Below are 25,760 nucleotides of genomic sequence, written 5' to 3' on the forward strand. Positions count from 1 at the left end.
TTTCTTAATTCATTGTTCGTTATGGAAATATTGCCATATGCAGGTGCCAGATTATTTACTTACAATAAATAATATTTACTGTCAAAGTTGCTCTACTTGAAATTAACCCTTAAACGCCGACTGGACGTATTTTCCGTCGACATTTTTTGTCTCTCGGGTGCTGACTGGACGTATTTTACGTCGACATACAAAAGTTTTTTTAAAGATTCGCGGAAAAATACTTTTAGGTCTACCAGCCGAAAACTCTTGAATCACGCGCCTTGGGGGATGCTGGGAGTTCACGGATCAAGGTGCTGTTTTGTTTACAATCAATACGCAGGCGCGCAAGCGCGAATTTCTTTCTTGCCGTACTAAAAAGTATCTGTGACACATCTCAGAAATTATTTCGTCACTTTGACATAATTTTTGTACCATTTTAAATTAGCCGTTACATGGAGTATTATATATGAAAATGTGTGCATTTTTATGTAGAATACAACAATAAAATACTCATGATTGTAGCTTTTATCAGTTTTAAGATATTTCTATATAGATAACGATAAGTGCCAAAATTTCAACCTTCGGTCAAATTTGACTCTACCAAAATGGTCGAAAAATGCAATTGTAAGCTAAAACTCTTATATTTTAGTAATATTCAATAATTTACCTTAATTTTGCAACTAATTGGAAGTCTCTAGCACAATATTTCGATTTATGGTGAATTTATGAAAAAACTTTTTCCTTACATCCACGCGGTAACTCTTCCGAAAAAAATCATACATGCGACTGTGGTAATGTTTGCACCATTTTAAAATTAGCCGTTACATAAAGTATTATATGTGGAAATATGCGCAATTTCATGCACAATACAACTAAAAACAACCCATGGTTGTAGCTTTTATCAATTTTGAGATATTTTCATATAAAAAATGATAAGTGACAAATTTTCAACCTTCGGTCAACTTTGACTATACAGAAATGGTCGAAAAACGCAATTTTAAGCTAAAACGCTTGTATTCTAGTAATATTCAATCATTTACCTTCATTTTGCAACAAATTGGAAGTCTCTAGCACAATATTTCGATTTATGGTGAATTTATGAAAAAAATAACATTTTCTTTACGTCCGCGCAGTAACTCTTCCGAAAAAATCACACGTGCGATTGTGGTAATGTTTGCACCATTTTAAATTAGCCGTTACATAAAGTTTTATATATGAAAATGTGCGCAATTTCATTTAGAATACAACAAAAAATAATTGAAGGTTGTAGCCTTTCTCATTTTTGAAATATTTGCATATAAATCACGATAAATAGAAAAAAAACCATGTTCGGTTAACTTTGACTATACCGAAATGGTCGAAAAACGCAATTGTAAGCTAAAACTCTTACAGTCTAGTAATATTCAGTCATTTATCTTCATTTTGAAACAAATTCGAAGTCTCTAGCACAATACTTAAATTTATGGTGAATTAAAAAAAAAAAAAAACTTTCCTTCCCTCCGCGCACGGATTCTCCGCCACAAATCTCCGAAATGCGTACGTCCCATTCTCGGAATATTTGCTCCGTTTCATATTACGCATTTCATAGAGTTTTATATATGAAAATGTGCGCAATTTCATGTAGAATAAAACGAAAAATATTTGAAGGTTGTAGCTTTTACAATTTCCGAAATAATTGCATATAAAAAAATATATAAAAAAATTCGACATTCGGTCAACTTTAACTCGTCAGATATGGTCGAAAACTGCAATTGTAAGCTAATAATCTTACATTATAGTAATATTCAATCATTTGTCTTCATTTTGAAAGAAATTGGAGGTCTCTAGGACAATATTTAGATTTATGGTGAATTTTTGAAAAAAATATTTGTTTATGAATTCATGTATTATTTTGTGATAATATTTTCTCTGTGTTGCTTTTATCTTTTTACTATGTGTTATATACCAAAATGATCGCAATTTAGTGTACATTACAACGAAAAAAAAGTAACTCGTTACCTTTAACCGTTTTGCGCATAGCGCAATTTGAATACAATTATATATGAAATTTTGTTTTCACGCTATTATATATTGCATTATTTATATATAATAATGATAATTTTTTTTCATTTCTGATGGTTGCATACTAAACTTCAGGCAATGTCAAAAAAAGGAGCCAAAAATTAACTCTTAATCTTGAAAACTAAGCGTGCTGTGATTTTTTTAAAAGAATATTTTTTCCGCTTCCACGCTCATTCTGAGACCGCCTCGGCACACAGAAGGCGATTTTTAATATACCCCTTCAGCGTTTAAGGGTTAATTACATTAGAACTCCGTAGATTTATTCAACATATTAAAGATAATTATTTCGCAAAGAAAGGAAAATATATGCCGATGGGTCCACGAATTCTAATTTTATTCTCAATTCTAGCTTTGGGACAGCATAAGCAATTTGAAGTTGGCTTTGCTGCCGCTTGAGTCAAGACCAAAAGTATCGTACTGCACTGGGGTGTTGTCATTTCTTCTCTTACAGCCGATAAATAATACATTAAGGCATTAACATTCTTTAATAACGATGTTTGATTAATCTAATTTTGTCCTTTGATCAATAAAATCATTTCCTTGACATATTTAGTGGGCCTAAATTGGACTTCTGATTTTCACACATGATTAGCCTAGGTCTATTTTCAGCAGTATACTCTCTTGGATAGTAATGTGAATGAATATTCAAATCGACAATATTTATATCAATCTGCTTTATTTAATTATTCCCGTTATTCTTGTTTTATTGGCTATGTTCTCCATTTTTCTTATCCTTTTCATAATTGCTTAACATAATTTACTCAGACCTAGCTATTCAAAGTCAAAAAGCAATAATAAAAATATCAAACGAATATAATTCAGTCTTTTATTTTTTATCGAATTCTTTGCATATCATCCTATTTCATCTGGACACTTTGGAAAGCTGTGGGAGTCAAAACTGACGAATACATAAAGAAAGGCTTACTTTCATTAAAGCTTTCTTGGTTTGATCTTTTTGTAGCTATTCATTTCTTCTAAATAGAAATTAATTAAAACTAGTTCCACATGTATGGTTAGACCTTCTACCATAAGCATATTATAAGTAGCTGAAAGGATAAGAAATATGAAAGGGGACGTTCTCGTTTAAGTCTATTTCATGTTTTTTTTTTTTCAAGAAAAACCTAATTGCTACGCCTATTGGACATATTTTACATCGACTAAAATTGTCTGTCGGTGCTTAATTTTAAATATTTGTGGAGAAATAGTTATAGGCCTGCTTGGCAAAAAATTTTGACTCACGTGCTTTGAGGGATGCTGGGAGTTCACGGATCAAGCTGTTGTTTTGTTTACAAGCGTTACCCAGGCGCGCATGCACGAATTTCCTTTTTCTTGCACTAAAAAGCATCAGCAACACATCTCAGAAATTCTTTCGTCACTTTGTCGTAATTTTTGCACCATTTTATATTAGCTGTTACATATAGTTTTATATATTAAAATGTGCGCAATTTCATGTAGAATACAACAAAAAACAACCCATGGTTTTAGCTTTTATCAGTTTTGAAATAGTTTCATGACCGAAATGGTCGAAAAACGTAATTGCAAGCTAAAACTCTTACCTTCTAGTAATATTCAATCATTTACCTTCATTTTGCAACAAATTGGAAGTCTCTAGCACAATATTTCGATTTATAGTGAAGTTTTGTAAAAAAAAAAAAAACTTATTCCTTATGTCCGCGGGGCAACTCTGCCGAAAAAATCAGAAATTCTTTTGTCAGTTTGTTGTAATGTTTGCACCGTTTTATATTAGCCGATGCATAAAGTTTCATATATGAAAATGTGCGCAATTTAATGTAGAATACAACTAAAAATAACTCATGGTTGTAGCTTTTATCAGTTTTTGAAATATTTTCATATAAATCACGAGGTGCCAAAATTTCAACCTTTGGTCAATTTTAACTCGACCGAAATGGTCGAAAACTGCAATTGTAAGCTACAACACTTACAGTCTAGTAATATTCAATCAGTTGTGACAATATTTTCTCTGTGTTGTTTTGGTCGTTTTACAATTTGTTGTATACCAAAATCATCACAATTTAGTGTACAATACAAAGAAAAAAAATTATCTTATTAGCTTTAACCGTTTTGCTCACAGCACTATTTGTATATAATTATATATGAAATTTTTTTTGCGCTGTCATTTATTCCAATATTTATATATGATAATTATATTTTTTTCATTTCTGATTGTTGCATACTAAACTTCAGGCAATGACAATAAAAGGAGCCAAAAATGAACTCTTAATCTTTAAAACTAAGCGTACTGCAATTTTTTGAAAAAAACGTTTTTTCCACTCCGCTGCTCACTCCTGAACCCCACCAGCATACAGGAGACACTTTCAGAAATACCGGCTTGGCGTTTAAGGGTTAATCAGGGGTTGCTCTTTGACAGCTACAACAATCATACACTGTAAGTGTATGCAAACATTTTGGGGAAGGAAAGCTAAAGTAACTTTGAACAGAAAATATTTTATAAACGCATTGTAAGCCTTCCGTTGTCGGTGCGGGGAGTTTTAAAATAACCGTTACCATTAGTGATGCTCTCACACAATGGAGTTCATAGCGAGAAGTTGGATCGAGTCGCCTGAGATGTGGAAGAGAGCGGAGGTGGCGTATAGGAGTGATGGAGGGATTAGGCCGATGTTATTAAAGTATCTCCCAGTAAAATGTATTCTTTAGGTTTTGAAGAAAAAAATGCATGCATCATTGAAACTGTTTCCCTCCCTATCTGTGTATTCACTGGCCACCGATAAAAAACAAAACAAAAAGAGTGAGCCTAACTGAATCTCTCATCATCAGAGATAAGTTTGCTTATTCATTTGACACCTATCAAAGATTTCAAGTGTATTTTTAAAAATCTCTTCCTCTCCATCTAAAGTATTCATCAGACACCAGTCATAGATGTAGAGCTAGTCATGATTCCTGGTTCAGCAATATCTTGACGAGGCGCTAGAATTCTACATTCACAAATGAATGTTGCTCAGCAACATTTACACTACTGTATTGCCTTGCTCTCTTGTGGTGCTTCAAGGTGTTTCACCTCTAGGCCCATGTTCTAAACTTTGCCGTTCTCTAAACAATTTGATTCATCTATGTATGATTCTCTCCGGTATATTAAGCTTTCTTGATATCTCTCCAACAGGAACTTGCACCGAATGCAGTGCAATAATTGTCTCTCGCTCAGCGAAAGATGTTTCTTAGACCGATAAATGACACATTGACATTAGATTCATGTGCACATAGTGACATCAAAAGCAATAGTGAGGTCGCATGGTTCACACTGTTAGGTTATCATTTTTTCCTTTTTGTTTTTAAATTTGATAGCATTTTGTGAGTTTCCAATGTTTTCTGTAAAATTTAACAAATGGAATAGTTCAACTACCTTCCACTTAATATTGCAATGATAATGTAAGGACTATGTTTATGTGATACTGTCCTTGTTGTGGACAGTACGTGGCTCTGTAGTTATATGTTGATTTTAGCCCCGTTCGGTGTTGATTCTCAAATTGGGTATCAATAACATTCCATGGTCCTTTTGTAGGTACTTTATTATATAAACCATGAGCCGTTAATTGGGTATAACTGAAAACAAAAGAAAAACACTTTTAGGCTAATGCCTTCGAAGCTATTGCCACATGTCCTACAAAACTGGTAGGATGCCATTGGCTATATCAAAAGGTACAAATTAAAACATAATATCAAAAAAGTACAAAAATACATATCATAAGCAAATTAATGTATCTTACCACAATTTTGGGGACTTAATCCATTAGACATACAACAATGAAGAAATCCATGACAAGCATGTCACATTTCATGTGCTTGAATCTGAGGCAGCAGTTGTTGTGATAGTTTACTTCTACCCAGTAGAGTGGGAAGTAACTCGTCCACCTTGGTAGAATGTATTTTAGTATTGTTTCAAAACTCAGATATAACTGGATATGCTAATGACAGTAACAATGGCTCCCCTAAATTGTGATAACAATTTAAACAATAACTATACTATTGAGGAATGAATATGAGATTCTTTACAAACTATAAAATCACAATATACAGGTTAGTCCATTCCATACAAAAACAAAAATATACAGTACATAATGACTTAAGTGCTCCCTGATGGGGACTTCCCTGTTGTACTTTCCAATAACATTACAACTGAATGAATAGGCCTTTCTAGAATTGTAGCTGTCTTGTGGCGTTTACCATTTTCATCAAGAAAAGCATCTGCTACTAACAATTTAATTTTTCTAACATGGCCAGCTTCATCTGGGTTTGTTTCTAATACTCGGCCTAACATCCACTTGTTGCGAGGTAGATTATAGTCTTTGATTAAAACTATATCATCAATTTCTACATTCCTTTGAGGCTTTAACCACTTTTGGCGTATTTGTAACGATTGTAAGTATTCTCTTTGCCACCTTTTCCATAACTGATTAAGAAGATATTGTACGCGCCTCCATTTTTTCTTTGAAAACATGTCCTCTTTTACAAAATTACCTGGAGGAGGCAAGACTACCTTAGACTTCAATGTCAGAAAATGATAAGGTGTCAAAGGTTCTACATTTAAAGGATCATTCAAGTTATCTGTGGATAATGGTCGCCCGTTTACAATATTTTCTGCTTCAGTCATGAATGTTCTCAAAGATTCATCGTCTAAAATTTTACTATTGTTAGATAGCAATACATTCAAAATATTTCTAACAGATCTTATTTGTCTCTCCCAAACACCACCCATATGACTTGCATGAGGTGGGCTATTTTAAATGTTATAAAATCACATTGGTCCTTTAATAATTCATTTTTAATATTTTCAACATTCATTTCTCGGAGGCACTTTGCAAACTCTTCTCTTGCACCAATAAAGTTACTACCTTGATCTGAACGCAGTTGTGCGCAATGGCCTCTTCTACAAACAAATCTCCTATAAGCATTTAAGAAAGAGTCTGTACTGAGCTATGGGCAGTTTCAATGTGTATTGCCCTAGTTGACATACATGTAATTAATACACCATACCTTTTGAGCTCTTTTCTACCTTCCTTAATTATAAATGGACCAAAATAATCAACTGCACTGTAAGTGAATGGAGAAGACATTTCTACTCTATCCTTTGGTAAATCGGCCATCTTCTGTGTAAGAGTATCATGTCTAATTTTTCTACAAGTAACACATTTTGATATATGTTTCGCTACTAAGGATGATCCACTTATAATCCAGTAACCACTAGATCTAATTTCATTGAAAGTTAAATTTCTACCTTGATGGTGTACTTTATTATGATAGTGATAGATTATCAATTCAGTAATATGACTATTCTTTGGCAAAATCACAGGATATTTTACATGGACATCAAAATTACTTCTGTGTAATCTACCACCCACTCTTATTAAGCCATCACTACCAATAAATGGATCAAGCTTGTACAAATTGCTAGATTTCCTTAAACATTTATCAAATTTGTTATTGCTTATACTTAACAACTGATATTCATATTGAAAAGCTTCTCTTTGGACTAATTTTATAATGGTAATTTCTGCCTTGATTAGCTCTTCTACAGACACATGAACATACTCAGTATATAATGATTTCTGTTTCAATTTATCAATAAACCTATTACATAAAGCTAATGACCTTCTGGCACGTGTCCAATCTGAGAAGTAATCAAGTCTGGTAAGTATGGTAGCATAATTATTATCATCAGTGTTAATTGCCAGTGACACTTTCTTTAATTCTGGATCTTCATCTGCAACTCCAAATGAACATAAAGTTTCATTATCAGCATTATCATGTTTTAAGAATTCAGGTCCATGCCACCACATATAGTTACTAGTCAGATCATGAACAGACATACCTCTTGAACATAAATCAGCAGGATTATCACTTGAGGAAAAGTATCTCCATTGTTCAGGTAAGGTGTGATTTCTGATTTGCGCAACTCTGTTTGCAACAAAAACCTTAAACTGTTTACATTGATTAGCTATGTATCCAAGAACAATTGTACTATCTACCCAAAATACTTCTTTACTAATATTGACCTTCAACTCCTTTTTTAAGAAATAACTCACCTTCACTGATGCTAATGCAGCAGTGAGTTCTAACCTAGGTATAGTAAAAGTTTTCAAGGGAGACACTCTTGATTTAGCCATAACTAACCTAGTATGTACTTGTCCATTTGCATCTGTCATTCTTAAGTATGAGCATTGACCATAACCCTTTTCACTAGCATCAGAAAAATGATGCAATTCATAGTCTATGACATTCATGTTGGCTGGTTTATAACATCTCTCAACTTTAATATCTTTCAATTTGGGTAATTGACTTAACCAGTTTTCCCATTCAGTAATAACAGTTTCAGGAATAGGATCATCCCAGCCAAGGTCTTGTTTACATAGGGTTTGCAAAACTTTCTTACCTGTAAGAATGAATGGTGATATCATGCCTAGAGGATCAAAAATAGAGCTAACAATGGATAAAACATTCTTTCTAGTACTAGATCTTTGAATGGGTTTGACATTAAAATTAAATGTATCTGTTTCAGTACACCACTCCATACCTAATGTTCGTTCCACTGGGAATTTATCTTTCGTTAAATCAAGATTCTTAACTGATTGAGCAACTTCATCAGGATACATAGCCTTTAAAACTTCAGCATTATTGGCAACAAATTTGTGCAAATGGAAACCACCCTTTTTACATATCATCTGACTGTCTTTGGCTAAGTTTATGGCTTCCTCCACTGTAGCTACAGACTTTAAGCCATCATCCACATAAAAGTCTTCTTTAATGAATTCTGCTGCCTTTTCAGTAGTTTTATCCTTAAATCTATCAGCAGCAGCTTTCAAAGCATAGTTTGCAACAGATGGAGAGCTTCTAGCACCAAAAAGATGAACAGTCATCCTATATTGAACATGTCACCATCTAAGTCATGGTTATCAAACCACAGAAATCGTAAAAGATTCCTGTGTTCTTCATTTACTAAAACTTGGTGATACATTGCTTCTACATCACAAGTAAATGCAACAGAATGATTTCTAAATCTACACAAAATACCAGCTAGACTATTTGACAAGTCTGGTCCCTGAAGTAAACAATCATTCAAACTTACATTTTTATACATAAAAGAGCAATTGAATACTACTCAGATTTTGTCAGGCTTTCTGGGATGGTAAACCCCATGATGTGGCACAAACCAAACCTTTCCATTATTTAGACATGTTTCATTCAAAGGAACCCTTTCAGCATAACCCTAATCAATCATATTCTTCATGAAATTTATGTAATCATTTCTCATGCTTACATTCTTCTGAAGCTTTTGTTTTAAGTTGGATAGTCTTTTCTGGACTACTAACTTATTATCTGGGAACTGAATATCACCTCCTTTGAGTGGCAATGGAATTTTAAACTGTTTACCATCAATAATCTTAATACCATTACTAACAATTTCAATAAACTGTCTTTCTTCTACTGACAAAGCTACCTCATCGTCATTAACATTACTTATGAAATCAGATTCAAACATCTCTCTGACATGATGAGGCTCATACACTTGTTTTACTTTGGTTGGTACTGTAAAAATGTTATTTGATATCTTGGAATTTATTTCAATTTCTTCAACTACAGTTCTATTAACAACAACATCACTTTCTAAATTATTCTCATTGACATTTACATTACCAATAATTCCCCATCCAAGAGCTGTTCTCTGACCATAGGGCTCATTTCCAGACCCAGGAATGATTTCTAAAGGTTTGACAGCTTTTATACAGTTTATACCTATCAATAGACCTATCTCAATGTCAGGATTATACTCTACTAGCCTTCCAGCAATTTTCTCAAGATGAGGCCATCTTAAAGCTGAACATTTTTTAGGGATTTGTGCTCTTCTTGCAGGAATAGTTTTTCTAGAGTAGACACATGGTAAATTTACAGTACTATTTTCATTTACGCCCTTAACTGATAAACCAAATACTTTAGTACTTTTTATAGCCTCTTCACCCAGCATAGTCGCTATCTTAATGACAGAATTTTGGCCATTGACATTCATATACCTTAGGACACTTTCCTTGATAAAACAAGCATCTGACTGATCATCCAATACTGCATATACCATGACCTTATTATTTGTATTCCTATGGCTTAACCAAACAGGTACAATCATTGAGTGAACATCAGCTGAAAAATATCTGTTAACATTAATTCTATTAGCTACAGCTACAGCCTGTTCTTGTTGGGTATCACCAGAACTTGGTTTTTTATTCAAAGTTTCATCGTGGAGAATTGTTGGGTGCCACCTCTTGCATTTAATACATTTCCTTGGTCTTTTACAATACCTTGAATAATGACCAACCTTGAAACAACCTCTACACATTTTTTTATCTGTCAAATATTGGTTTCTTTGAGCAAGATCAAGTTTTAAGAACTCTGGGCATTTTTCCATATCATGGTTTTGTCTACAGTAATAGCATGTAAATCCTATATTCATTTTACTCTCGGCTTGTTTTTCATTTTTAGATTTATTTTCATCAGATGCAGCATTTGTAACAGTATTAACTTCATTAAATTTAGTAGCAAATGATGTACGCTTTGCAACCTTACATTGTGGTTGTTTTTCTTTAGGTGTAAATACTGTATCTCTCCTATTAAGTGCACTGTAAGATGATGTTGGATTACATGCCTTATTGGCTTCATCACTTATGAACCTTGTAAACTCTTCAAAAGATGGATATTCCTCTTCACCAACTGTGATTCTTTTAGTTACTATACAATTCCATCTCTCTGCAATTTGAGCATGCAACTTCTGTAACATACGTCTGTTTTCCTTAGGATCGTTAAGAATTGCTAAGTACTTTATGATTCCCATGGCTGTTTTACAGTGTTCTAAGAAATCAGAAAATTTCCTCAAACCTGGACCATCATTAATTGTAATCTTAGGCCAACCTTCAAGCTTGCTTCTAAAGGCATCAGCAACAATAAATTTATTTCCAAACCTATTTGAAGTATCTTCCAAGCCTTGTCGTAAGCCTCTTGGGTGCCAAAAGAAATAAGATTATCAATGGCAGCTTTAGCCTGACCATCCGTATATTTACCTAAGTAGTACAATCTTTCAGCAGCATCATCTGTTTTATATTCAATTAATGTAATAAATGATGCTTTCCATTGAGGGTACTTCAGCAAATCTCCAGAAAATACCTCTGGTTCTTTAACGGGTAAATTGTTTTTATGTTGCCTTGCAGCAAACAAGTCGGCTAGTTTCTCTAAGTGCTGATTTTGAAGATCAGCAAAACCTTTTAAAATATCCCATTGATAAACTTGACTGGACTGTACGTTATCATTATTGATAATGTTAGGTTGTTCATGAAAATCTGCCAGGGGTTCATGAGTGTGTAGCCTTGGTCTATTAACATCAGGTTGTGTATTGCAAGTGAAGGCATTTTTGGGATCTACTATTAACCTAGGTTCACCTATTACCTCATGGGATGCCTCATCTATAGTACTACAACCTAGCCTAGGCTCATTTGGTATTTTGAAATCTGACTTCCGGTTTGTTTCTTGGCCTAGCCTAAGTTTACTTGGCTATGAGCATCCTATGGGCTGGTAATTATAATTATGGTCTAGCCTTGGTTTCCCTGGTTGTATGAAATCTGTTTGAAATTTAAACACCTGAGCATTTGGATTTAGATCAGTCATTCCCTTTATTTCTGCCTTCCTTTTGTCTAAATCTTTGTCTATACTATCTAAACCTCCAGCAAAGGAAAGGGACTTTTGTACACTGGAACCTGACAATGAATAATTTACAACTCTACTATCCTCAAGATATCTGTGCAAGAGACCTTCAGTGGGTTGGTTATTTTCACCTAACGGAAAACTCAAGCATGACTGTGGATCAGTTTCATTTTCTTCCTTTAAAATTTTATTAACTGCACATATCTCAGCATTAGTGGCTTCAATTTCTTTGTCAATTTCTAATTTCTTTAAATCTGCTCTAGCCTTCTCCATTATGTCATGGTATTTTCTTTCTGTGCCTAACCTAGCCAGTTTTGTGCTTAGTTCTATTCTCTTAGTACTAGAAACACGTGAAGATTTACTTACACTTGTATGATGTGACCTACTAGATGAAGACTTTGACTTTAGAGAGACATTTGACATTTTATCTTCTTGTTCATGTTTCATTTTTTCTTTTAATTTTGTTAACCTAGTGTGACTTTCAAAGAATATTTCCTAGTAATTATACTCTAAACTCTGTACAATGTCAACCTCTGGTATTTCTGATTCTTTCACTTTGGAGAGAGTTATGTCAATATTCTTTAATTCTATTTGAAGCCTATTTGCAACATCCTGTAGTAGGCCTACATTACAATCATTTTTAGAAAGTGCCAAATCTGCTTCCTTATTTATCTTGCCCAACAATCTCTCTTGTTTTTTGAATTCATCAACCAGAAGATCAAAATTATACATCTTACCTTTTTCTTATTGTAATCTTACTCGTTTACCCATACTAGGTGACATAGGCCTAGGTTTCAATGAATGCAAGTCTTGCTCTTCATCTTGGCCTAAATGTTGATCTTCATGTTTCTCTTGTTTATTAAGCTCCATTTTCTTGATTCGTAGATTTTCCACGTTGCCTTCTATGTAGGTTAGGTTAGGCTCCTATTCTTGGTTCATCAATCCTTAATCGAATTGTGTTATCTTGTCCTTGTTGTGGACAGTACGTGGCTCTGTAGTTATATGTTGATTTTAGCCCCGTTCGGTGTTGATTCTCAAATTGGGTATCAATAACATTCCATGGTCCTTTTGTAGGTACTTTATTATATAAACCATGAGCCGTTAATTGAGTATAACTGAAAACAAAAGAAAAACACTTTTAGGCTAATGCCTTCGAAGCTATTGCCACATGTCCTACAAAACTGGTAGGATGCCATTGGCTATATCAAAAGGTACAAATTAAAACATAATATCAAAAAGGTACAAAAATACCTATCATAAGCAAATTAATTTATCTTACCACAATTTTGGGGACTTAATCCATTAGACATACAACAATGAAGAAATCCATGACAAGCAAGTCACATTTCACGTGCTTGAATCTGAGGCAGCAGTTGTTGTGATTGTTTACTTCTACCCAGTAGAGCGGGAAGTAACTCGTCCACCTTGGTAGAATGTATTTTAGTATTGTTTCAAAACTCAGATATAACTGGATATGCTAATGACAGTAACAGATACTACTAGTGATAGGTGTCTCCTATCTGTTTGCTGATGTATATCAGTGGTTGTGATATGACGTTTTTTATCACTTCGTTTCGTTCACGTCAATTTTGCTATATGGAAAATAGTTTTACACAATAACATAACATGATGTTCTAAAGATATCAGTGACTGTTTTTAATGGTATTGCACATGATTTCTTCCATCTTTGAAAAGAAAAATAGATTAATAAGGCATGAATATTGCGTCAAGCAGGTGAACGAAAAATTAGGAAACTCTGCCTCCAGTTGTTTGAGCGTGTGTACATAGTATCATGTGGCCTAGCCCTAGGCCAGCTGCAGTTTTAAGTGTTAATGAAGTGTTATACTGTTATTTACTATGTTATCAATAAGTTCTCAAACCTCCTTGTATGCAGAGGACAGCTGAATTTAATTTTCCAGAACACTTTAAAGTTAGTGGGCTATTCTTCAATTTTACCATTATCAATTTTACCCTAAAGTGTAAAATTGATATTACATTATAGCTTTAAAAATAAATTTTACCAACTAGCTAGTCTACCAGGGTTGATCATTAAATAACATAGGGGAGCCTAGCATAGCCTAACCTAAGCATAGCAAAGGTAGCCTATCTTGGTGTAACCTTCAGGAATGCTGATTTTTTCTATCTGTCCCTCTCCACAGACTGTGAAATACAGCTCGAGTCTTAGCTAGTTATTAGACTGTACAGTGTAAATATTTATATTGAATTATCGGTCAGTATGACTGTGACATGTTACGTAGCTTTATATATGTACCTCCTAGTAATAATAGCACTTGAAGCTGTACAAATAGCTTCAGTGTCATGGTTCAAATGCTTTGATCCGGTTTTGTAAAATATGTACAATGTACTCTCACTGAATCACAACTATATGAACATGAATTAATGCAGATTGTAACTAAATTTATACTGTATTTAGATAAATAGTTTCTCTTATAAGATCTATGAGTAGCCTTGTAGGTTCAATATGCATTGAAAATGTCTGCGGGTCAGTGTAGGAAGCTTGTTGTTAATAATATGTGACATGTGAGATTCAGGACTGATTTTTGTCAATTTTGTGTTTAAGATTTATTGACAAGAACAAGAGTATGAACGCTATGTTACTAGGGTTAGAAACTGCATAAGGGATTAAGAGCCAAACTATGGATCAGGCGTATTGCAGCAATCTATTTCTGCAAAATTACACTTTCAAACTTCCTGGTATGCATGAGTTTAAGTTTATGCAACAGACTTTGAAATACAGAATATGTTAAGAGGTAACAGTGTGGCTATCAAAGCAGATTTAGTCTAATAAGAAACAACCAGAAGGGGCAAGCCTGCATATAGTACATCTGTACTGGCAACAGCAAACTACAATATTAATTGTATCTTTGTTAATAGTATCAGATACAGTAAATTTTAAAATCCAACAAAATTATTGTACAGACTATTGAATATTGGCTGTTAGGTTCCAGGCTATGAAACCTAGGCTATAATTATTATTATGCCTGTGGATGAAGCTTATATGGGATGGAAGTGTTGGAGATATCAATTTTTTTTAGCATACTATTGTCAAATTTTACTGCCTGTCAGTTTGACCTAAGAATAAAGAATGATAATAATTAGTTCTGAATTTAGAGTAAAACTAAATCTATGGTGGCAAGAAAGGCACATAATGTCAGCAAATTGGTTAATCTTATTGCTCAAGTATCTAAACAATAACCATTTTTATTGCTACATATAGTACACATTGCCCTTTGTAAATGCTTCAAAGAATCATTTTCCAATCTTTAAAGACGGCTAAGAAAATTGGCTGTCAATGCAGCATGATCTTAATGTTGTGACGTCGCCATGGGGGTAACATAGGAGGAGCTGCCATGACATCACTATCGCGAAGCCAAGGTACTATTGGTCCACTGTCTCCCCTCCTCCCATAGACTCAAAACATCTATTAGCTGATCTAGTGGATGCATTGAAAGTGCATACAATGCCTGCCTGTTCAGCTCACAGAAAATAGTTACATATATAGCTGGATTTGTACAGTAATACCTCGACATACAAGAGCTCCAACATAAGAGCATTGAGAGATGTGACCCAGCCTCCGAGCAAAATTTGTCATTGAGATACAAGCATGCTTATAGTAGATGCTAATGCTAGCTGAGCACTCGGGAGCGCTCTAAGCCTGCTTCACTTGTTCAGTTCACGTGGTCGTTGACTTCTGCACACATCTCCCGAGCATCTCCTGTGTTGTGTTTGCATTATTTACATGATTTTCACTGTATTTGTGAGCATTCTTTGTAATGATTGATAGGTCATAAGAAAGCAAGTGGTAAGGTTGGCAGTGAGAAGAAAAATTGCATGAGGATAGAGATGAAGCATGAAATTATCGAGAAACATGGGCATGGTGTCTGTGTGAGTGAGTTGGCATGCGATTACGAGCGAAGTACATCGACAATATGTGCAGTCCTCAAACAGAAGGATGCTATCAAGACCACAAAGGCTTCAGTTAAGTTAATTTTAAGTTTAAGTGTTACGCTATGTGCGAGGAACAGTATTAAATATGGTACCGTCCAACTCTCTTCATCCCTTCCTCCCTCCCTCCTCCACACACACTGCCATTAGCCGCTATCGTCTGTCTCTCGAAGGTAAAAACTCATAATACATTACATTTATTTTCGGTGTTGTTGGGTACAGTATGTCTATAGAGTATGGCAATTAAAAACATGTTTTTTCCTTTGTTATTGTCGTTGATTTGGGTGTTTTTAGAGGGCTGGAATGGATTAAATTTTTGTCAGTTATTTTATATGTAAAAAATTGAATTGAGATACGAGCAAATTGACTTACGAGCTCGGTCCAGGAACAAATTATACTCGTATCTCAAGGTATTACTGTATCTAAACTAAAGCTGTGTTTATAGTAAGTGAAACCTTGGTTTTTGTACATAATCCGTTCCAGAACCTCCCATGAAAACCAAAACGTAAGAAAACCGAAACAGTAATTCCCATAAAGAATAATATAACTATAAATTAATGGATTCCAGCCCCCAAAAATATTAACATAAAATATATTTTATAGGGAATAAACACAGTTTTACATACAGCAAACAATGAGAAATATAAATATAAATGACTAATGAAATGAATAAATAAACATTTAACACCACTTACCTTTATGGAAAACACTTGTTAGCGTATGGAAGACAGAGAGGAGGGGAGAGGGAGGAGGAGAGGTTATTGTTTGGAAGGGGAATCTCCATCCGTGGAGTAGGCACATTGCATTATGTATGCCCATTTGTTTTCTGAAGTTTTCAAACCAACCTCTGCTGGCTTTAAATTCACTAACAGCAGTGTTTGTTGTAGGCATTTTCTCACTTAAGATCAGCATGCAACTTCCTCCAACACTTGCTACGAGTTCTTTCTTAAATTCTATAGTGTTCCACACCTTCTTTTACAGAAGGGCTAGCACATGGAATTTTCTTTCGCCCCATAATGGCTTATTTAGCAGTTACACTAGAATAAAAAAAGCACAAAAAGCACAAAAACAACGAACAGAAAAGCAGAGTGGGTCACGAAAGAAGATGGGATGCTTTGTTTGGGCACTTGATATGGAGTATTTCCGAGTGTACTTTCCGAGTTTACGAAAACCGAGACAAAGTTTCATAGAAAAGTCTATGAAAACCGAAACGTACTGTATTTACACTAAAGCAATGTTCAAAGTGTGAAGCCTGTTTAATCACATTAGAAAGCACCAGTCATACTGATATAAATTCTCTAGTTGTGCTGAAGAATAGAGGAGATCTGATTTTTCTATCCCATGATATCATTGATGTGCGCATGACCTGGGAAAAGGTTTTCAGAATGCATACCTTCCAGCGTTGCAAATCTGGATCATCATATAAAAGACTTTGGGCCACTGGAAAATCACCTGGTATTTTTTACGAAGGCCATTACAGAGAAATACGTCCAGATTAGATGCCGTTTTGCTGGAAAACATTATACTAATATTAATAATGTAATGAAGAGCAAACAGAGTAAAAGTCGTCAAGAATACATAAATGTTATACCGTTTAAAGTAATATAGAATTTAGATCATGCTGTGTTATTCAACTTGGTAGACGAGACTTAAAGTTAGAGGTAGGCAGCTGTCTTTGGGGTGGACACATGGGTGGACGAGATCTTGTCCACATTGATAAGGGAGAAGAAATAAACTGTATATAACAGGTTGATCACAGGTGAAAGATTTCTTGAAGTTTGATTTATTTTTCTATCACTTAACCCAGATTATTGTCAAATAGAATAATTATAAATGTGCATGTTACTGATTAACATTATATGAAATTTGATCTCTCTCTCTCTCTCTCTCTCTCTCTCTCTCTCTCTCTCTCTCTCTCTCTCTCTCTCTCTCTCTCTCTCTAATGTGATATTATACAATAACTACATGTGAAATCAATATGAATAATATATATACTGTAATTGTAACTCCTGGTGAAACTGCTTTTCTTACTTATATATTTGTGGCATGGATATACAAATTATATGTATATTTTAAATGAAAGAACCGTGTAAGATTAGTGAGAGAAAAAATCTTTGAAGTGAACCAATATTACTTAATCACGACTACATGGTGGGCATCTATGTAGGTTGAAGAACCTATTTAGAATATGTGTGATGTCATGGCACTCTGCACTTAAAAGGCATCTAATTAATACATTTTTGTTTTACTATTTGTGCCTTGTCATACAATGGACAATAAAAACAATCTTACTATCATTTCTCCTGGAAATGTTAGCTGTATAATACAGTATTTCTTTGGATATTGGGATCATTTGACATAAATGACGTTGATAATAAATATAGGAAATTATTATATACTTTTTGTAACTCAAACCATCAATTCCTTTTTTAATTTTTCGTATAGTATGTAAAAAGAATGGTAAAATCATTTAGCTCCGCCCAGGAGATCTCAATGTTTTGGGTCTATCTGCCGGTCATATGCTCCGCCCACTGGCTTCACTAGCCTGTATGGGTACGTTATGGGAAAGCACTTCCTGTTATAATACCTCCATGAACGTCGCCATATCTGTAAAACTTCATGGCTTAACTGTAGAAGAAATGTACACACGCTCAAACAATTGGTGGCAGAGTTTCATAACTTTTCGTTCACCTGCCCGATGCACGATTCAAGCCTTAATAATTTATTTTTCTTTTATAAGATTTAAAAAATCTTACGTAATGACGTTAAAAACAGTTGCTGATATCTTTAGAACATCATGTTATGTTATTGTGTGAAACTATTTTCCATATAGCAAAACTGATGTGAATGAAACGAAGTGATAAAAAACGTCATATCACAGCCACTGATAGTCATTACCAAATAGATAGGAGACACTTATCACTATAGCTGGTTCACTTAAGGTAGATTTTTGGATGAGCCCTATGCTTACAAGACGTTTGTTTGGCGACCGCTGGTTGGCTGGTACCGGGAGCTAGGCAGCTCCCCTCCACATCTCAGGCAACTCGATCCGACTTTTCACTACGAACTCCATCGCATGAAAGCATCACTAATGATAACAATTATTTTAAAGTTCCCCTCACCGACAAAGGAAGCCTTAAAATGCATGTTTATAAAATATTTTCTGTTCAAAGATATTTTATCTTTTCATTCCCCAAAATATTTGCATACACTCGTGTTACACACTATATGATTGTTGTAGCAACCCCTGATTAAAGCAATAGGTTTTATTAAAAAAAAGAAGAAGTCTGAAATAGACTTAAACGATTATGTCCCCTTTCATATTTCTTATCTTTCAGCCACTTATAATATGCTTATGGTAGAAGGTCTAGCCATGCATGTGAAACTAATTTTAATTAATTTCTATTTAGAAGAAATGAATGGCTACAGACAGATCAACCCAAGAAAGCTTTTATGAAAGTAAGCCTTTCTTAATATATTCGTCAGTTTTGCCTCCCACGGCTTTCCAATGTGTCCGATGAAACAGGATGATATGCAAGGAATTCGATAAAAAATAAAAGACTGAATTAGATTTGTTTGATTATTTTACGATTGTTTTTTGACTTTGAATAGCTAAGTCTGTTAAGCAATTGTGAAAAGGATACGAAAAAAGGAGACCATGGCCAATAGAAAAAGAAACGGGAATAATCAGATAAAGCAGGTTAATATAGATATTGTTGATTTAAATATTCATTCACAATACGTATCCGAGAGAGTATACTGCTGAAAACAGACCCAGGCTAATCATGTGTGAAAATCAGAAGTCCAATTTAGGCCCACTATATGTGTCATGCAAATTATTTTATTGATCAAAGGATAAAATTAGTTTAATTAACCATTGCCATTGAAGAATGTTGGCGCCTTGATGTATTATTTATCAGCTGTAGGAGACAAAATGACAACACCCCAGGGTAGTATGATATGTTGGATCAAGAATCGAGCGGCAGCACAGCCAACTTCAAAATGTTTTTGCTTTCAAGAACTACAGTTGAGAATAAAATTAGAATTCGTGAACCCATCAGTAAATATATTCCTTTCTTGGCAAAATAATGATCTTTGATACGTTGAATAAGTCTACTCAATTCTAATGTAATATATTTCCACTATAGCACCTTTGCTTTGAAAGGAAATATTATTTATTGTTAAGTAAATAATCTGGCACCTGCATATGGCAATATTTCCAAAACGACAAATAAATTTTTAAAAAACTACGCCAATTCTTCATGGGCTGACTACCACCAAAATTAAATATTTTTATTTCTGCACACAGTACATATTGTATTTAGTACTTGATGCATAATTCATTTGATAGTCTTCACGGAAAACCGAGAAAACACTTAAAGAGTACAGGGTTCCCATTAGATTGTATGAGTTGCGTCATTGTTTACTTAATTATCAACACACAGTGGTGGCGCCAGCCAGTGTACGTCACAAACTGGTTTGGCCATCATAGGCTATCCAATCTTTCCCTTCTATATCTATGCTGGCGCTCACACTACCTACAAATTTCACTGCTACACTGTCATCAAATCTTTCTCTCATATTTTCTTCAAATCTCGCTCTCAAACTAACTTTAAAATATTGCTGTCACAATTTTATTAAATCTCATTGCTACTCTATCCAGAAGCTTGTTGTCACATTATCCAAAAATCTCGTAGCATCTCACTCCCCCTAATTCTTGGCGTTAAAATTGCTCATGTTGTTCATAACCTGAACTCATTTTTCGTGAAATGCCAGGTGGTTAGACTCTTTATTTCTCTAGAATTTCAGAAAATATAGATTGAATATCGTAAAAAGAATATCAAGAAATTTTGCTTTAAATATACTTTCAAAAAACCCTGATGAATTACTTGAAATCTTGACTTCAAAATCTCACCATCAGTTGGGGAATATTACCTTTAAATCACAAAGAAAGAATGGTCCTGGTGTTATTTTCAAAATATGAGGCAATGAAAACGTGCCAATTTTGACAAATATATCCAAACAGAGTTACTGACAAACTTGACTTTAGTTTATGTGATTCTTAAAACCATATTTCAGAATTTTTCCTTTAAGAAGAAAAAAAAGAGAAATAAGTTAGTAGTGTTCTTTCTTATTCTGTTCTTACTTATAGATTTGGCTCTTTCGTATCTCCCCTCAAATTAAGTCAGGATGCCTTTTAACCAGAATCAATACCCACCCTGTGTCACACCTGTCCACAGATCAACTATACCAAGGAACTTGTATTTCCATTCCATTCTTAAAAATAATACATAGTATCTTGTTAATCTATTTTTCACTTGCTTCTTGTTTTCCTTCAGGAGCAGTATGACCTGGTGCATGAAGGGGTCCTTCTCTACTTATCTGCCTACAGCAACTACGGTAATTTCAACTAAGCAGGGAAACCTGAGTCGTCCTTCACCTCTGTGTCATTTTGTAGTCTTCGAATGCATGATTGTTCTGTTATAGTTTTCTGATCTGCTTTGCGATGTATTCATTCATTAATATTCCCATGTCTTCATGTAAACTGAATCTTGTGCATGATTAGCATCTGGTGGTCTTCATCCCATGTCTTAAGATAAATTGAGTCTTGTTGTGCATGAACGTTTGGTACTATTAGTCCCATGTCTTCAGATAAACTAAATCTTGTGCATGAACATTTGGTACTATTAGTCCCATGTCTTCAGATAAACTGAATCTTGTTGTGCATGAATATTTGGTACTATGTATTAGTCCCATGTCTTCAGATAAACTGACTCTTGTTGTGCATGAACATTTGGTACTATTAGTCCCATGTCTTCAGATAAACTAAACCTTGTGCATGAACATTTGGTACTATTAGTCCCATGTCTTCAGGTAAACTGAATCTTGTTACGTATGAACTTTTGGTGTTATTAGTCCCATGTCTTCACATAAACTAAATCTTGTGCATGAACGCTTGGTGCTATTAGTCTCATCTTTACAGATAAACTGAATATTTCTGTGCTGCTTGAACGTTTGGTGCTATTAGTCCTGTGTCTTAAGATAAACTGAATCTTGTGCATGAAGATTTGGTGATATTAGTCCCATGTCTTCAGACAAAGTCTTTATGTGCATAAAATTTGGTGAAACTACGAGAATTATTTAACGTTTTATCATATTTTGAGTTCCATCACCTAGTAATGTTGCTATTGTCATCTATATCATCGTCATTATAATTATTTTATCTCCCACAAAAAGCCTGTTATAATTTTTATTGTAGGTTTACTAACAATGGGTTCAGACTCGAGGAATAAATTAACATTATCTCTATCTTCCCACAAGTGCGCAGTTGATATAAGCAAAACACCCAGACTTAAAGAATCAGGGATTGTTGACCTTACCTCAGAAATGTAAGAAACTGAACCTTTCAAAACACCAGTAGTTCATCAAACCTGGTCCATAAACATCTGGAGAAATAATACACAGTAAGAAATGGGAATATGAGTCAGAGAGCATTATTGGCAGTTGCCTTGAACTTATTGGCAGAGCAATTCTGAATAGCATCCAAGATTCAATACTTACCGTTATGAAATAGTAGGTTTTCAGGAAGGGGTTATGGGGAAAGTTTTTTGTCCCTTAATTCTATAAATTACAGTTAAAATTAGCTACGAAATATTGTGATTCCTCAACGACAGAGCTCAAGTTGAGTAACCTGCAGTCTTCAGACGCGATCTGGTGGCACCAAGAGTTTGTGAACTGTAAGAAATAACTGGCAGGGCCTAGTGCACAGAAGCAATAAGAAATTTCCTTTCCAGAAAGGACGGCTGAGGGAACGGTGAATTGTTACAACTTGACTATGTCATGTTATCATCTCAAAGCATTGACTTGCGACAGTGGCTTGAGAACAATTAAGAAATTAATTTTCTGGTTTCTTAGAGGACATACTGTAAGTCTCTTATTCAGATGAATCTTGAGATGCAGTAACATTGGTGGTTACTTTCACCAATTATTTTCTATCTTTCCCTATTTTTTTATTACAGTTCAATTTAAAGTGCAATTGTTTCTTTTCATGCAGTTTTTTTCCCTGAATTACTGGAATTTTAGTGTATAGCCAGTTTGGGGATAGCAATTATTTTTTCAAATATATTTTTAAATTTAGTCATATTTCTATGAAACTTGCTTGTTACGTACCTAAGGAGATGTTGCTTATTTACCCCATATCCTGTTTTTTAGTCGACTCTTTTCAGTTTTCTGTAAAAGAAAACTACTGAGGTGGCTTTCTGTCTGTCCATCCCCACTTTTTCTGTCTCTCCTCAGATCTTAACAATTACTGAGGCTAGATGGCTGCAAATTGGCATGTTGAGCCTCCACTCTCCTATCATGAAACATACCAAATTGCAGCCCTCGATCCTCGGTAGTTTTTGTTTCATTAGTTAAGGTTAAGGTGCCAACAACACAGGCCACCACCGGGCTGTGGCTGAAAATTTTATGGGTAGTGGCTGAGAGTTTCATACAGCATTATACGCTGTACAGAAAACTTGATTGCGCTGAAGAAACTTCAGTGCTTTTTCTTCTTGTATATGTTACATATCAATTTTATTTTTAGAGAAGATGCAATTGAATTACTATTATCATTATTATTAGTAGTAGTAGTATTAAACTACCTATACCTTTAGCAACATACTTCCAATATGAGTTCACTTTGGAATTATCAAGTAAGACTTTCCAGTAACTGTTACCTGTAGGCTTTGTGACGTATTGTTCTTAAATCTCGAAGTTTCCCGATTGAAGGAACCTGAAAGTGTAGAAACTTGGATTTCATTTCCATAAATGAAAAGTAAATGCTTAAGAGAATGTCACTGAAATGAGTAAACAGAATATGGAAGATTAGGCTTACCAGTGGAAATCAGAGAATTATTTTGGTCGGATTTTTCATATATTCTCTTGCTTTAAGGGATTGTTTTTTGTATACTCTGCTTCTGTACATTAGCTCCCAATGATCTTTACAATAAATGTTCTAAATATTTTAGTTGGCTAATTTCTTCTCATTGACTTGTAATACATTTTGTGAAACACAAAACAATTTCCCCTACAGAATGCTAACAGTATATGCACTCTATAATCTTTTCAAATCCGTGTGAATTCTTCTTAAAATAAGGAGTATTAATGAAAAATGGCATCTGCTACATTCACAAATTTAACCATGACTAGAATGACCCTGATAGCCAGTTGGTGTTTATGTAGTGTGCAACCTTTTTTTTAAGTATTAACTCAGACATTTTCTGAAAAATGTATTCAGAGCACTAGCTAAGCTGAACGACTGTTTTTGCAACAGTTTTTGTATGGCACCGAATCAAAACATTCTTAGTTGCGTTAAAACTTCCAAGTTTGCAAGCGAAATGCATATGTATTTGAAAGACAGAAACTCAAATCAACTTTCTCTTATTTTACCAATGGTATGCTTCTCCATGAAGTGATAATCTCTATCTTGTACGGATATTGTTCAAAGGCAAGAATTTTTGTTGAGTTAATAATTAATGCATAATCACATTACAGAGCTTTATCATATCAACTAATACTACAGTTAACCATATTTAATTTTGTTTTATTTTTCCTAAGTTGTGCCACATTGGAGTCTACCAGTCTATTGATGTTTCTTTCCTTAAATCTTCAGTTGAAAACCCCAATGAAGAGTGTCGACAAACACTAATAACCCCAAGAGTACTTGCAAAGGGACATTAGCCAGTAGAAAGAGATAAGTTAAAGGAAAAGGTAATAAATAATTGAAAATGAAGGAGCAGAAAATAAAAGTAATACACCTGAATTCAGGAAACGTTGGCGGAAAGCAGGGATGAATTTGTTCCTCTCTTAAACATTTAGAAATCAGATTCCAAAACTACTCTTGGCGAACTATTCCAAATTTTATTTGTAGCTAAAAAAAAAACTCCTAACAAATTGAGTAGTTTTAAACCTGATACTAGAAAGCGACACACTGTCTGTAACAGCAGCCTGCCTAGTGTTGCAAGGAAAAACAGCTAGGTCAGATGAAGAAGAGTACAGAGGATGCTTGTGGTAGTATTACACTTTACACAATGAACTCACTTTACGTCTTTGCCACAGGGAAACGCAGAGAGTTGCAAATATAAATTTGACGGATGTCATCAGTCTTTCCAAAAGTTTATGAGATTCTGCACCAAAAGACAACAGTGGGAAACAATAGACGAAGCTAGGACAAAAAAAAAAAAAAAAAAAAGATAGTTCTAACACTTAACTAACTAAATCACAATTTTCGAAAATATTTCTACACGGTACCAACTGTCTGATAAACAGAGGAAGCAATATTACATTTCTTAAAGGTAATATTATGTTTCTCAAATATCCGTTTCTCATAAAAAGTTACGTCTCACGTCTTAAATGCATTACTGACATTCAAAACCTTACCATTTATATTTTAGAAGAGATGAGCTTCATGCCCCAAAGCCTACTCCACTCATGAATAGGTGCCGGATCCCACCTCAAGTATTGGCGCGGGGAAGGAACAAAAGCTAGAAGAGTGGCATCGTCATCATCATATGCAATCAGGTCACTAGCATAATTGAAAAATAGCAAAGGGCCAAGAACATTACGGGAACACCTGATGTGACATTTCAAAAGGGAATATACCTGCCATCATCAAAGACCCTGTGGGTTCTGCCTATTAAAATTTCGTTTGGAATTTTACTAAAAAGATCTTCACGAACAAATAAGCCAAGCCATTAATTTGTGTGAGTAGTTATAGACTCAAGTATTGACAGTAATAATTCCTCCACACTGCTATGAATAATTAGCCAGCCAAGAAGTCTGTAAAAGAGCAGGATGTCGTAATCATCCATGACATAGGTAAAGGAACAACCAAAGATTGCAAAACTCTCCCACTGCAGTGAGCTTATTTATTCAATATTCTCTAACACAGCGCCTCAGCTGGCTGAATTTATTCAATATTTAACACAGCGCCTCAGCTGCGCTGAATTTTTATTCTTATACACCGGGAATTTGATAAGGTTAATTAAAATGGTAAG

General features: G+C 34.5%; 2 protein-coding genes across 3 annotated transcripts in view; one reads left to right on the top strand and one right to left on the bottom strand.

Annotated features, from left to right (window-relative positions):
• Positions 1-24,295, top strand: part of LOC135215686 (receptor-type tyrosine-protein phosphatase epsilon-like) — a gene marked incomplete in the record, with an annotated part of 194,636 nt that extends 170,341 nt beyond the window's left edge. The window contains 1 exon segment of the mRNA XM_064250634.1: positions 21,063-24,295. Within this exon segment, the coding sequence (XP_064106704.1) occupies positions 21,063-21,137 (75 nt within the window).
• On the bottom strand, positions 5,493-13,242 carry LOC135215687 (uncharacterized). 2 transcript variants are annotated; one of them, XM_064250635.1, is made up of 2 exons: positions 13,037-13,242; positions 5,493-12,872 (listed from the first exon to the last, which is right to left on the bottom strand). In XM_064250635.1, exon 2 carries the CDS (start codon positions 8,928-8,930, stop codon positions 6,969-6,971), a length of 1,962 nt encoding a protein of 653 aa, XP_064106705.1. In that variant the 5' UTR covers positions 8,931-12,872; positions 13,037-13,242; the 3' UTR covers positions 5,493-6,968. The 2 variants fall into 2 exon arrangements, with proteins under 2 accessions (XP_064106705.1, XP_064106706.1); XM_064250636.1 differs by having other exon boundaries at positions 8,927-12,872.
• Positions 24,296-25,760: the final 1,465 nt, after the last annotated feature.

The sequence above is a fragment of the Macrobrachium nipponense genome, chromosome 5, assembly GCF_015104395.2.
Source record: "Macrobrachium nipponense isolate FS-2020 chromosome 5, ASM1510439v2, whole genome shotgun sequence".
Taxonomy (NCBI): domain Eukaryota; kingdom Metazoa; phylum Arthropoda; class Malacostraca; order Decapoda; family Palaemonidae; genus Macrobrachium; species Macrobrachium nipponense.